The sequence below is a fragment of the Podarcis tiliguerta genome, assembly GCF_965153285.1.
Source record: "Podarcis tiliguerta genome assembly, chromosome: 2".
Classification (NCBI taxonomy): Eukaryota; Metazoa; Chordata; class Lepidosauria; order Squamata; family Lacertidae; genus Podarcis; species Podarcis tiliguerta.
In genome coordinates this window covers 47,416,768-47,432,007 of record NC_139535.1, presented here as the reverse complement: position 1 = coordinate 47,432,007, position 15,240 = coordinate 47,416,768, and the positions used below count along the sequence as shown (strand labels likewise).

At 40.0% G+C, this 15,240-nt stretch overlaps 1 protein-coding gene across 2 annotated transcripts in view; it reads left to right on the top strand.

Moving 5' to 3' along the window:
• Window positions 1-15,240, top strand: part of SLC6A1 (solute carrier family 6 member 1) — a 73,149-nt gene that overhangs the window by 52,649 nt on the left and 5,260 nt on the right. For both annotated transcript variants that reach the window (XM_083429177.1, XM_083429178.1), the window contains exons 2-12: window positions 701-1,128; window positions 2,024-2,155; window positions 3,008-3,108; window positions 6,014-6,123; window positions 6,238-6,370; window positions 7,632-7,766; window positions 8,109-8,212; window positions 9,294-9,418; window positions 10,089-10,201; window positions 12,088-12,219; window positions 13,627-13,729. In XM_083429177.1, the coding sequence (XP_083285303.1) occupies window positions 891-1,128; window positions 2,024-2,155; window positions 3,008-3,108; window positions 6,014-6,123; window positions 6,238-6,370; window positions 7,632-7,766; window positions 8,109-8,212; window positions 9,294-9,418; window positions 10,089-10,201; window positions 12,088-12,219; window positions 13,627-13,729 (1,426 nt within the window). In that variant the 5' untranslated portion in view covers window positions 701-890. The remainder of the gene's footprint in view (window positions 1-700; window positions 1,129-2,023; window positions 2,156-3,007; window positions 3,109-6,013; window positions 6,124-6,237; window positions 6,371-7,631; window positions 7,767-8,108; window positions 8,213-9,293; window positions 9,419-10,088; window positions 10,202-12,087; window positions 12,220-13,626; window positions 13,730-15,240) is intronic.

Below are 15,240 nucleotides of genomic sequence, written 5' to 3'. Positions count from 1 at the left end.
GTTCTTTTAAACACAAATAATAATACCTTGAGCTTAGCCTCTGCAGTTTCCAGTAATATGCTGACACCGAGCTATTTCAGGTGCAGCATTCAGCACCATCTGTAATTTCTGAACCAGCCTCAAGGGTAGGTCCATGTAGAGCACACAACAGTAGTCCCATCTAGAGGTTACTAAGGCCTGCAACACTATGGCCAAACTCTCCCTGCCCAGAAACAGCCATAGCTGGATTACCAGCCAATGCTGGAAGGAAGCATTCCTGACCACTGAGGATACATCTACCTCCCAAGCTATGTACATGCTCCTTCAGGAAGGGAGCAACCCCATTAAGAACAGGCAACTGGTCTATTTCTTGAACCTGGGAGCCCCTCACCCACAAGGCTTCTGTCTTTCGTCTTCATTTTATGATTGCTACTTCCTCATGTGTTTTTTCTTAATAACTTAAAAAAAACCTGAGTGTAATTTTGAAAAACATGGTGTTGTGCATTTATCCGTGCATCATTTGTTTTGTGAATTGTTGGGTCTTGACAAATGTCATGAGTTAAACTCTCACTCATTCCAAGAAGGACTCCTATATTTAGATAAAAAGTACACTTTCATGGCTGGTTGAAAATACCTTCAAGTTACTGGAAGGATTTGAATTTAACTGTGATCATTTCTGTGTAAGGCCCAATTTAAAAAGTCTCCTGTTCTTGTTTTGCAGAGCAATACGGACACCTATTACAAGATACCTGTTTGGATTTTAACACACTCAAGCATCACCTCCACTGATATTTTAACAACCCCATCAAGCTTTGGTTGGGTAGTCAACAGCCGCAAAGCTGCTGTCCACGTGGACTGGTGCTGACATTTCTCGTCCAGCTGCGAGAGCCTCTCCATCTAAGCCTAGAGACATGGCAACAAATGGAACAAAAGTAGCTGATGGACAAATCTCCACAGAACTCAGTGATGCCTCAATCACCAATGACAAGCCTAAGACACTGGTGGTCAAGGTGCAGAAGAAAAAAGGAGATATTCCAGACAGAGACACCTGGAAGGGGAAATTTGACTTTCTTATGTCCTGTGTTGGCTATGCGATTGGCTTAGGAAATGTTTGGCGGTTTCCATACCTTTGTGGAAAAAATGGAGGAGGTACTGAGTTCAGTTTATGTAATTAAGTGCTAAATAATTTTGATCAGAATCCACTACTTCCTGTTAATCTTACAAGACCAGCAGCAGAGAAGGGAGAGCAGGCTGAAGTTCTTAACACAGGTCTTTCAAACTGCATGATAATGCTTTTTGGAAAGGCGCGCTAAACAGATTTTACTACTTGCACACTGGATTCCTTGGCCATGATAGGCTATCACTTCAGTGAAGGATGACAATTGATGTATTTCGAGTTCCCATCTGGTTGGTTTGGAAGGCAGCAGAATACTTTCCCTATTATCCATTTGGAGGAGAGCAAAGAGGCTCACAGGGACTGCTCTGCTTATTCTTTGCCTTGTCCCATTCAGAGTGCCACCATGATATACTATTACATTTGGCGGCAGCCACAGCAGCTAGGTTTTAGAAAAAGGATATGCCTTGTGTACTATGAGAACATCTGCTTTTGGCCTTAACGGAAAGCAGTCTCTTCCAGACTAAGTATGGCACCAAAAAGCCAGGTTCTGCAGCCAGGTCAAGGTTATGTCAGGATGCTCAGTAGCAAGAGTAGCTCATTCTTGCTGTGACACAAAGCAAGACCTTCCTGGTGGTATTAACTGTTGGTAAAGACCGTCTGCTCCTATAAAAAACCATGAGGCAGAAACTCTTCTTCAAGTATTCTTTGTAACATGTGACTCAGCTCACACTGCAAAACAGCAAAGCATATCCCTAACCATGCATACGATTAGGGCAATAGTATCAGAGGAGACCTAGAGCAACTAGGTCACAAATAGTGTACATTTGCTTTCTGCTGCAATTAAAGGAAAAATGAATGTTGAATTCTTGCTTAATGATACATATGTTGGTTTTCAGTATAATTGCTCATTTTTTTGTATCCTTTCAGGAGCATTCCTGATTCCATATTTCCTTACTTTAATTTTTGCTGGAGTTCCCCTGTTTCTTTTGGAATGTTCGCTTGGGCAATACACATCCATAGGAGGTCTTGGAGTTTGGAAGCTTGCTCCAATGTTCAAAGGTACAGTGTGGAGTTAAATACATTGCTATTAATACCATAGTAGGTGTTCACATTCAGGTCATTCTTTGATCAATTTAATACTGGCCCACTTTTTCTAGACTAAGAATTCAAAGTTATTTAAGCATATTAAAAGATGCACCAAACCAATAAATATTTATTGCAAAAGAAATAATAAAATTATGTTTACAGAACTCTGAAATTGCACTTTTACAACAAGCCAGTGTAAACTCTGTCTATATGAGATAATTGACCAAATAACCAGGTAGTTCTGCAATTTAATCCCAGGCATCTCCACCCTTTATCCTGTTTTTATTTCCATACACATCTCTTGAATATGGCCAGTGTTGCAATGTATTATCCTCAGTCTCAATTTCTCAGTATATTGTTTTCCAGCTGTAGACTGGCTAAACATTCAGAACCCTTATTTCATTTGGCAACAGAACACTGCTTTCTAAAGATGCACTCTCTTTCCTTTGCCCAACAACCTTAATTTGCTTACTTGTAGTGCACATAGAGACATTTCTTGTGATATCTCTTCCCCCTTCACGTGGTTGCTCCCTGCCCATAGCAAAAGGGTTATCTGACTTTGTAGAAACATAAACAGAAAGTGTAGGGGTTTTTTGTGCTACTCTTCAACCCTCATTAAGAAGACTGGTACCTCAAACTGCAGTTCACGTAACCACTACTTTCTCATAACCATTTTCATCTTAGTATAAGTGCGCAAAAACACAAAGCAATTTTATCTCATTTAGGTTTACATCCCTCCAAATGTACTTATTGTTGTTATATTCTGAAACTCTACTGCTATGAATATGAGTCCTAAAATGCTCTGATGTGCTTTTCTCCCTATAGGTGTGGGATTAGCTGCTGCTGTCTTGTCCTTCTGGCTTAATATTTACTACATTGTGATTATTTCCTGGGCCATATATTACTTATACAACTCTTTCACCACAGTAAGTGATCTTTCTTCTCATGTTTAAAAAACCTTCATTACAGCTCAGCTTGATTAGCTGACCTACTTTAAAATAATAATAATCATTTTATTTATTTTATTTATTTACATAGGGGAGTTTTGCCCCCCTGCTCACTCCTCTCATCAATCCCTCACCAACTTCTTCACAAGTTACTTTACTTGCTGAATTGTCTACCTAATGGACAAATCATTTCAGCTTCTCCTTTCTGTTGCATAGGGAAATGATTTAAATTGGATGAACTTGAAAACTGGAGAACAACAGTTGTGTATGGACATAGATTAGGACCTAATAACGTTGCTAGGAAGTCATGCTGGTTCCTTGACCACTAAAAGTTCCACCCATAGCATTTTGAGATTCTATTATTCCGACAGGTATTATAATGTTTTGGTCCATAAAACACATCATGGCAACATGCTGGCGTAATATATAGCTTTAATTTCCAGAGGCAGCCAGAAGTTCATATAGCAATGGCCTTCCTCTATTCCACAGGTCCATGTATTTATTTTTAACTATTTCTTTACTGTCTCTCACATCAACCTTGAGGTGGAATACAACTATTTCAAAACTTTAGGGCATGTTCACATATAACCAACCACACCATCCTGCCTACCGAATGATGGTGGCAAAGAAATCTTACTTCTCCACTACCATCACATCTGCAAGGAGTCACCCAAAAGAATTGTTTCAAGTAGTGAATGGTGTTGTGGTTTTGTGTGTGTGTGTGTGTGTGTGTGTTTTGCTTAATCTGGACAAGCTTCTTGAAGAACTGCCCCCTTGACTCTTGCACATCTTATCTTCTTAGAGTGAGCCATAGAAGGCTAATTAGGTGGGCCTAGGGAGTGATTAATGCTTTACTGAAAGAGGCATTGGTGAATTCCCTCTTTAAGACCTCCCTGCACCCAGGGACCATACCCTTGATATGCTTGAGAAGGTAGTGGTGGTCCAACTTCAGGCATTCTAGGAGGAAACCGATTCCTTGGATCCATTCCAATCTGGCCTCAGTCCTGACCATGGCACTATAACTGCCTCAATTGCCCTAGTTTATCACATTTTTGGAGAGAAAGATAGAGCGTGTGTGGCCCTGCTAATTCTCAATCTTTCAGCAGCTTTTGATACTGTTGGTCACAGTATCACTCTGGAGCATCTCAGGGAGGTTGGGGGCACTGTACGTCAGTGGTTCCACTCCTACCTCCAGGACCATTATGAGAGGCTACTATTTGGTGTCATGGAAGTTTTCTGTGGTTTCCCACAGGGTCCCATCTTGTCTCCCATGTTATTTAATGTCTAAATGAAGTCTCTGGAAGTTGTCATCAGGAGATTTGGAGTGAAGTGTCCTTAATGTGTAGATGACATCCAGCACTATCTCTTTGTTCTAACTGAATCAGGAGAGACAGTTGGAGATGTTAAACCTGTGCTTGGAGACAGTGACGGGCTGGATGTGAGCCAATAAATTGAAGCTGAATTCAGAAACTACAGAGTTATTATGCACCCTGAGTTCTCACATCCAAGAGCTGGGAAGGACAGCCTGTTTTGGATGGGTTGCACTTCCATGGAAGGAGCAGGTCCACAGTTTAAGGTTCTTCTGGATTCTACTTGTCAATGGAGGCTCAACTGGCATAAGAGGCTAGGAGTGCCTTTTTCCAGCTCTGGCTGGACCACAAGCTACAGCTCCTTTTGGACAGAGATGATTTGGCTATCGTATTCCAGGTTCTGGTAATTTTCAAACTGGATTATTACAAGGAACTCTATATGCGGCTGCCTTTGATGATGACTTGGAAACTTCAATTGGTCCAAAAATGCAGCAGCCAGATGGCTGGCTGGGGTTCCATTTAGATTTCACACAACCCATGTTTTAAAACAGCTGCATAAGTCCAGTACAGCCATAGCCCAGCTGCATGGGCAGCAGGAATGGATGTGTCGGTCTTGTTCTGGTTAATTTGTCTTTTGCATGTGTTCACCAATACATGTATTCTATCCAGTATCTGTGTGCATTTCCCCCTGCACAGATTTAATATTTTAACAATTAAAAGTGCCTCAAGTGCTGGCTTTAACACATTTTCTCCCTCTTTCTTTTTTAAACAGGTACTAGCTGTCTGCAGCAGCTAGAAAGCTTAGCTGCTGCCATACCCATTGAAAATTTGGCCAGAGCTGTCCCTGGGATTGACAGCACATGATTGATGGCTTCCTCCATGGGTTCATAGGGGCAGCCATACATTTTTCATATGAAGTCCCTGGAATGGATGACACATAATCACATCCTGTCAGCCCAAGGGGCTTTTCTGACCCCCGTCTTCAATGCAAGTGGTGTGAGTTGTGCTTTCCAGAGGCTCCAGGTGGCTAGCAGGCTAGCACCTGCTGTTATAAAGTGTGTTAAAGTCAGGCCTCAATCAACCTCACACAAATTGGTTGTGGTGCAGAATTCCTACAGAGACCTGCAATCTGATTGTTTCAGGATGCGCTTGCCTAGGAATTCACACTCAATGCAAGTTAAATTTTTGTTTCAGCTTAAAAAAATAAAATAAAAAAGCATGTTTAGTTCTTCCTAATTGTGAAGAGTAAATCAGAAATGCTGGAAAAAGATTAGATCAGTGCCACTCTTCATGTCCAATAATGTACTGTGTGTCTTCAGAAGTATGCATATATAATAATGTCAAGTAAGTCAAGAACATTTAAGAGACAAAAGTTACAACAGAATATAATTCTTGACAGGCATGAACCCTGTGGAAGCTTAATGCCCTGAAAGATTGAAACCAGCTTAGTGTTAACATTGGCTATCATTTCTAAGCAAGCATGGTATACTAGCTGTTAGCTCTTAAGATGACTATAAAAACACTGATGTTTTTATTCTTCTCTCCCCATTCTTTATCCTTGCCTTTTTAATTAGAATCTTCCATGGAGACACTGTAACAACCCCTGGAACACAGACCACTGTTTCTCAAATTATAGTATAGCAAATACCACCAACATGACAAGTGCTGTTTTGGAATTCTGGGAGTAAGTTGAGAAAAATATTTTCCTCATCCCAATGAATATGTTCAGTTAATTTCTTACTAGATGTATAAGGTCAGCTAAGTTCAAGAAATTTATACATTTCCTCTTTGATTTTAGACGTAACATGCACCAAATGACAGATGGATTGGAAAAACCAGGCCAGATCCGTTGGCCATTAGCAATTACTCTAGCAATTGCCTGGATTTTAGTGTATTTCTGCATCTGGAAGGGGGTAGGCTGGACAGGAAAGGTAAGAACATGTTCTAAAAGCCTGTACATTGCATGTGAGTCAGCACAGAATTCTAAAGCTTCAAAATAGACTAGTCTTGCTGATACATCCTTCCATGAGATATGAATGTTAATGCCCTTTTTAAAACTCTTTGGATACCCCCGTAAATTACTAGAGGGATAGTGGTGCTAGTCTGTTGCAGCAGAAAACATAAAGACACTTCCAACACCATAAATATTAACCAATTTTATTATGGCACAAACTTTCATAAACTTGGATAAAACATGCAAGCTTTAAAGGCGCCACAAGATTATTTCTTTTCTACTGTAAATTGTATTTCAAGCATGTATATATATATATATATATATTCAATTACTGTACAAATTGAACTTTTTAAAAAGTTTTTAAAAGTGAGTAACAGGTAAAGGTAAAGGACCCCTGGATGGTTAAGTCCAGTCAAAGGCGACTATGGGGTTGTGGCGCTCATGTCGCTTTCAGGCTGAGGGAGCCAGCATTTGTCCCACAGACAGCTTTCTGGGTCATGTGGCCAGCATGACTAAAATGTTTCTGGCACAACGGAACACCATGACATAAGCCAGAGCACATGAAAACACTGTTTACCTTCCCGCCAACCTAGCGGTTCGAAAGCACCCCGGGGCTAGTAGGTGGGAAAAGAGCAGACTTAACTATAAAAGGTGGAGGGCGGCAATCCATACAAGAGAACCAAGCATGGGCATGTCTAGCAAGGAGAAGATTCTGTAGCCTGTGCTTAACATGCAAGAAGAAAGAGCAGAGTACTGTTGCCTCTGGCTCAGACGGGGGGCAGTGGAAACTTTTTCAGTTTGAGGGCCACATTTCCTTCTTAGTAACCTTTTTGGTGGGTGGCCACATGCTAATCGTGGGTGAGGCCAGAGGCAAAAGTAGGCAGAGCAACTAATATGAATTTTACCTTCTCTCAGTAAGCTAGTTTCTACACACACTGTTGCACACCTCCTCTGTCCCCCAACAAGGCAAGCAGTAAGTACTGCAGCCAGGCAAAAACACTTAAGGAGGGTGCAAAGCAGGGCTTACAAGAGGAGTGGCTGGGATGGGGGCGTGGCCTAGGAAGAGTCATGGGGGCCTAGTATGAAAGGACAGCACTTGGTCCCTAGGCCTGAACTTCCCATCCCTAGTCTTAGATTCAGAAGTGTACAGCATCAGCACATTTATTTCCCCTGTATTTCTTAAACCTCAGTGTTAAACTCATTGCTTCTAACGCTACGCACCCCATTCTTTGTTTCAGGTAGTGTACTTCTCTGCCACGTACCCATACGTCATGTTGATTATCTTGTTCTTCCGTGGAGTAACATTACCTGGAGCAAGAGAAGGCATTTTATTCTATGTAACTCCTAAGTTTGAGAAGCTCTCTGACTCTGAGGTAAGCATTCAGGCCTGGTAACCTAATAATCCTATGGGGAGCAGTTCAAGTGATGTACTCTTCTGATCATTCTGTTGGAGCAAGTGTTTCTGCATTCCAGATTAAATCAAACCCCCTCTGCTCTCCCCTCCATGTGGTGTTCTGGGCTTTCTCCTGTCCCACCAAAGCCTGTCCCACCAGGCATGTTGCACTAGCAGGAGCCCTTGTGCTGATTTCTGGGCCATTTGTAGTAGTATTGCTCATATTGTCATTGCACGTTCATTATTTATTATCACCTGTTTGTAACTATATATAAACTACCAATCGTAGCCATGTGGACCTGTCTTTGTCCTTTATGACTAGGTATGGCTGGACGCTGCAACACAGATCTTTTTCTCCTATGGTCTGGGTCTTGGCTCATTGATTGCTCTTGGAAGTTACAACCCTTTCAACAACAATGTTTACAGGTAAAGCAGTTACCATTCTTTAGTAACCTAGATTCCTAGATATTGCAGATAGGGAATATTTGATGCAATTCACAGGGCACAAACATAATCCCTCAGAAGCTGAAAGGGAACGATTCTCTCCTGCTGCACACAGAGCACATGGTGTTTCCAGATTCCTCCCATACTGGAGGAGCAGCTGTATTGTTCCCTATTGTTCATGAGATGCAAAGTGGGCAACATCATTCCTTCTAATACTTTATTTGGATGTTTTGGTCCCTATCTGTTTGGGCAGCAAAATGGAGCCACTCAAAAGTATTAGTAGTGGTTTCTACATTTTACAAAAAAGGTTCTCAGCCAGGACCTACATTCAGTGTGGCTTCCACCAAGACCTATGCTTCATTTGGTTAGAGAGGAATATGAAGAAATATCTTATTGAGACCCTATATTGATCTGCTTCCAACTCTCAGCATTTATATGAGAGGATGACTAAACTATGTAACAATAAAGCAATTCAGATGGATCTGGCAACTTTTAGCATTATATAGCATAGCAGGTGAATAAGATAGATTTAAAGTTTATCTTTTCCTTTTTCCCCTCATCCTGACATCTTCCCTTCTTTCTGTGAGTCCTGAACAGCCCTATAAGAATTTCTAGAACTCTGAACAGGACCACTTTTGTTAGGTGCTGCAACATATTGCTGCAGAACCCCACTTTTAATGTCAGAATATCAAACTTCCCCTCTTTGCAGGCTCTTGGGAACTGGGACATCTAGGGCAGTAAGGCTACCTTTGCATGTCCCAATATTCCTGAGCAAAATTCATTCAGCCAGCTCATATCAATGTAATGTGAATTAGTACATTCCCCTGCAAAACAGACACAGTCCTTAATAAGAGACAGACCAATGAAAGGCTTCTTTGTCAAATGAAGAAACTAGCTAGAGTTCACTGATAATTTTTGTATTTAAAAAGTTAATCCTACATATACAGAGTTATAATACAGTATCATAAGCCTTAAACAACTTGCCCTGTCAACAGGAATGTTGCTTGAAATCCTGACTTTGGACAGTTTTACTACCCTCTTCTCTCTCTGTCTCTTTTTTCAGGGATTCCATCATAGTCTGCTGCATAAATTCTTGCACAAGCATGTTTGCTGGTTTTGTTATCTTCTCCATTGTGGGATTCATGGCTCATGTCACCAAGCGTCCTATTGAAGAAGTTGCAAAATCAGGTGTGCAACATCTTAACAGTTTGCAGTGTCTTATTGTTTCATAAGATAGCAGGGAAGACAAGTTACACTATAATTGGGGAATCTGCACTTGAGAGAATACCCCCCCCCCCAAAGTTCATTAGTCCTAATGGTTGTCTAGGAAACTAGAGCGGCATTCACTTGCATAAACAAGGCACTAATACGCTTGTGAGATCGGTAGACATTACCCCAAAGTAATCTGAGAAGTGTCTGCAAGCCTAGTGGCCAACACACCTCACGCCAAGGGTTCAAAAATCAATGTAGACATGCATAAACAAGTAACTACCAGCACAGTTACTTGTTGGAAAGACATAGCAGCTTCATATGTTTATACGAGATAACTTCATAATGCTTTTAGAGTGCAGAAGCTATTGTGTATATAGAAAAAATATATTGTAATTGTTTTTCACAAAAATATAGTTGTTTCTATATCCATAGATATATAGAGATATACATTCATGTGCATATTTAAACCTACACTTTCTAAGCTCCATTTCGTATCTGTCTCAGTTTTTCCAGCTTTGTTATTATACAGTAGTATGAAATGAGATATTAGTAGTAAAATGCCTAAATTAGTTTATAATTAATAAATTGAGCTGTTAGATATTGCGTTAATGGTAAGTGACAATAAATACATTTCCCCCATTGCCAGGTCCTGGGCTTGCATTTTTAGCCTATCCAGAAGCAGTAACACAACTTCCTGTCTCACCTTTGTGGGCAATACTGTTCTTCTCCATGTTGCTTATGCTTGGAATTGACAGTCAGGTAAAATGAAGTGTTATTGTTGTTTTTAAAAACGCTATTACTGAAGACAAATGTCCAACAGTTCATTATATGTTTCTATCAATGCTAGCTGTATCTCTGTATCAATCTTCACTGATACCAGCCAACTTCACGAACCACAGTTCGAAGCTGGCTTGTTTCTCTCTCTAAAAAAAAAAAGTACCGGTAATTAAGACCAGCCCATTTCTTGAGTTTCAAGCATAATACTGAACAAGTTAGTTTAAAAAGGAAGTAAAGACTCCTGATCTCCTGGTTGTAGATGCAGAGGAGAAAAGGGAGGAGAGCACACAGGTCCAAGGCTCATTATGTCAGAATGAGGTCTATGGCTGAACTGGGCCATTAACACTAGTGAACAGTTTCTATAATGGGTGACTATTTAAATTTGTATGCCATCTTTCATCCAGTGATTCTAGGGTAGTTTACAGACAATAAAACAATACAAAAGAACCCAACTAATAAAACAGTAGATTGCAGAACTTTAACAAGTATTTAAATAAGCAAAATGTTAAACAATATACCTAGAATTTTTAAAAAGTTTGCCTGGCTTCAAAAGCATTACATCAAAGAAGTTTCTTTGGAGAAGGCGATGGGACACCACAGCCAATTAATTTTTCCTTTAAAATATGTCTGTGCACTGTGGCTTAGAATATGGAATCCCATAAAGTGAGCCTCCCCGTTTTCTTGGTTCCTATAAGTGGTTCCCTTGGTTCATGAAAGCAGCAGCCTTTGCTGATATTTTTCTCAGTCGCTGAGAGCAGGACTGAAGGCTCTCCACTCCTTGTGTCAAAGGAGAATTGGCAGAAGCATGCTAAACTATGCATTAAAAATGCCTCGTAAAACTTTTTTCCTATAATGTTTAATTCTAACTTTTGTGAATTTGTGAGTTGTGTGTGTGTGTACAACTCACTTTCAATACAATTTAGGCCCCCAAACAATTGTGCCTGTTTTCTTAAACTAAGCAGCCAATTATTATCCTGTCTCATGAGATGATGCCTTTATAGTAGCATAAATTTCCTCACTCTGACTACTTTCAGGATATTGATCTTACCAAACATTGTGAAGGTTTGACCCCCATGTCCCCCATTTACTGTTTCCTCAGAGGACACATTCCTGGTTTGGCTACATCCCTTGAGTGCCCTGGGTTCTCTCCCCCAATGTCCTATGCAAGAAGGGAAGGTACTCACCACATCATCAGCATCAGTTCCATTGGTCTACAGAGTCCTCACTCCTCCCTATTAGTAGTTCAGGTACTGGGCCCATTACATGGATGTTCCCTCAAGCCAGGCTATTATTGACATCAGCAGAGGCAGCTTCTTCACTAGTGGAAGCTCAGCTACCATCTTCGGGTCCACGACCAAGTGTTTCCACGTCTCCATTTCCCTCTGGAATAAGCTTTTGGAGGGGATGCCAGCGTGTTGTCAGGATGTCCATGTGCCAGTGCCAGTGCCAGACCACTTTACTTCTGCCTGGGCAATTCACAAATTCTAAAATTCTAAACTGAGGTCTAGACTCTCGGTAGGAACAAGTTAGCTTAATTATGATTAGTCCAGACAACCTGTCCCACAGATTTTAAAAAGCGTGAGTTTCCTATTTTTAATTTCCGGTGTATTTTAATAGATTCAGAAATGTTGCCCTATAAATAATCCACAACTCATGAAATGAGTCAACATTAGTCTGATCAAAGTATATCAGAACTGGGCATATCAGTTTGCCCTGTTCCAGATGTATCTTGACTATTGATCTGCATCACAACAGAATAGTTTGGGAGAAGAGAAATTGGAGAAGAGATAGGATAAAGCTGGATGTTGCTTTAGCTCAATCTAATGTTGCTGGTTTGGTTTGTGTGTAACCTCTCATTCCACTTTCAGTTCTGTACTGTTGAAGGATTCATAACAGCACTAGTGGATGAATTTCCAAGACTGTTACGCAGTCGGAGAGAAATTTTTATTGCTGGTGTGTGTGTCGTTTCCTATCTGATAGGACTGTCGAATATTACTCAGGTAAATACTATATTGGGAACTTCTTATCTCTAATTTGCTGTGGTCACATTTTCTACTAAACAGAATTATGAAGTAAGAGTCCTCTGTGGATTGCCTATTAATTTAAGAAGGTGGGGAGACAGGAGAGATTCAGCTTTTCCTAATCCTTCAAATGTCAATATCCTCTAAGGATTTGAGATTAGTATAATGCATATATAATATACAATACCTATATTTACTGGCATGTTGTCAGGCTTAATGCTACTCTTAAAATTTTCAGCTTGTTCTATTAAATTGATTTACAACCACTGAGATTCCATCTGTTTTGGCAACTCTTAGATACCCTTGGATAGGAAAAACACATAAAGGCTTGGTTATCATCAGCCAATGACATTGCTGCATACAGGAACAATATTCTATATAGTATGGAATGTAAATAATGCTAAAGCCATGGCAACATTTAAAACCAATACACAAATGGTATATTTAAGGAATCTTTCTTTGTACAAGAGCAAGACATCAACATATTTATTATTCCTTCCCTATCCAATTGTGTGTCTGCTTTGAATTACAGAATTGTAGAATTGCAGCTAACCCAATCCCCTGCAATGCAGGAATCTCAATGAAAGCATCCCTGAGAGATGGTCACCCAACCAGTGTGGTGTAGTGGTTAAGAGCGGTAGTCTCATAATCGGGGGAACCGGGTTCGCGTCTCCGCTCCTCCACATGCAGCTGCTGGGTGACCTTGGGCTAGTCACACTTCTCTGAAGTCTCTCAGCCCCACTCACCTCACAGAGTGTTTGTTGGGGGGGGGAGGAAGGGAAAGGAGAATGTTAGCCGCTTTGAGACTCCTGAAGGGGAGTGAAAGGCGGGAGATCAAATCCAAATCCTCTGCTTAAAAACCTCCAAGGAAGGCGAGTCCACCACCTTACAAGGGAGTTCATTCCGCTGTCGAACAGCTCTTACCATCAGCATATTCTTCCTGATGTTGAGTTGGAATCTCCTTTCTTGTAACTTGACTCCATTGGTTCAGGTCCTACCCTCTGGATCTGGAGAACATCTTCCATGTGACAGAACCTCTAGCTCAACTATTTACTCTTATCAATAAATATGGAATTATCCCTATACCACCCTTCATCTGTGGATCACAGGGCAGTTTACAAAATAAAAATATTACACACCAAATTTATTGATACTGATACATAGTTGGGCAATTTACTGATTATTTGCAGTTGTATGGTCCAAAGGTCACAGTTATCCAGGGTAAGTGATCAATGAATACTCATAAACCTAGAGAATCTTTCCAAGTAATAAAAACAGAACTGAAATAGGAAAGTAAAGGTAAAGTAAAGGTAATATAAAGGTTAAACAAAACAGGAAAGGAAATCTCAGAAGTGTGATGAACTTAACACATTTTATATATTGCAGGGTGGACTATATGTGTTCAAGCTTTTCGACTATTATTCTGCAAGTGGAATGAGTCTCTTGTTTCTTGTGTTCTTTGAGTGTATCTCCATATCCTGGTGCTATGGTATGTGATGCTATAGTATTTTGAAATTTATGAAAACAAGCCAAAAGAATGTAAAATTTTTGTAAAGCAGTCCCCAGATGAAACAAAGTAATAATTTAAAATGTTATGTGTACTTAAAACTGAAATTGTTTTCTATAATTGCCACATTTATATTAACAAAGTAATGCCATCCCTAGAGGTAATTTGAGGCCATCCGAACTGTTTAAGTGAGGGAGATGTGCTAGCTCACTGCATGTATATTGCACTTAGGAGGGAGGAGAGAATTGGGGTTGTTTGATAGCATGTTAACATTTTCAACTGGAATTTAAGCATTTTTGGAAAAAGTAAGTAAGAACTCTAGCACTCGTCAAAGTACTACCATTCATCTACGGTGTTATGGAAGAACTTTTCCTTGATTTGTTTTGTTTTAAACGTTTTATGAGCACTGCATTGCTTATGAAAAGCAGTATCACTTTATAAATGTACAAATTATTAAATCCTTGAAAAGTTTTAAAGTATCAACAAAATGATGGCTTGTCATTTGTGATGTTACTGGCACTATCCAATAGGTGCTTAAAATATCAATGTAAGCACATTCCACATAATATTTCCAATCTCCATAGATGTGCTAGCTGGCAGAAGGCTTTAGAAAATGTTTCCATCAGGTAATGCAGTCAGGAAATTTCCATGCCTAGAAAGGGTATAAGGACTAGAAAAAGACCAATAGAGTGAAATCATATGCACAAAACGTTTAGTGAAGGTTAGATTCCCATTTCACCATTATTTTGCGGATCAGAAATGTTTCACCTATGCAAAGGGGGGGGGGAGAGTAAGTTTCTATCCAGGAAGTTAACAGAATTTGAAGATGCAATCAAACTACCAAAGAAAAATACATTTTCCAGATTATAAATGAATAACAACATAATACCTATATATTTAGGATGAACTAGAACCATGGTTGCAGTCCTGTATATGAAACGCTTAAATCCTATTGATGCAGCTTAGCTGTGCACACAAATTGCAACCCAAATAATAATAATATTATGCTACAAAGAGGCAATAAATTAGTCAAGATTCTGTGGGATGCCCCTCAGATCCAGAGTTCCTATACACACGTATTGCAGCTCCCTAACTTAATGCTTTCAAATGAGCTTTTTCACACCAACCCTGTAAGACCTTAATAAATCTCTTCCATTTTAATGACTCTTTTGTTGACTTCTCTGATTTATTCTCTTCTTTGTTGAAGCATCTTACTGGAGATTATCGATTATCTAAATCTAAGCATAAATTACTTCAAAATCTAGGCTTTTCCCTTAGGGGATTGGCATTTTCCTTCCTCTGCGCATTGTTTCTGCACAAGGAATGCAAATCTGATAACAGTGCCTACTGCTAATGGTCCTGTTCCTGGGAAGTTACATTTTCTTTGCACTCAACCCATAATGTTGAATCATGGGAGAAACAGCTTTCTCATGACACATGTACCCCTTGTAACCAGAACTAATGAAGTACAGTGGTGCCTCGCAAAACGAAAA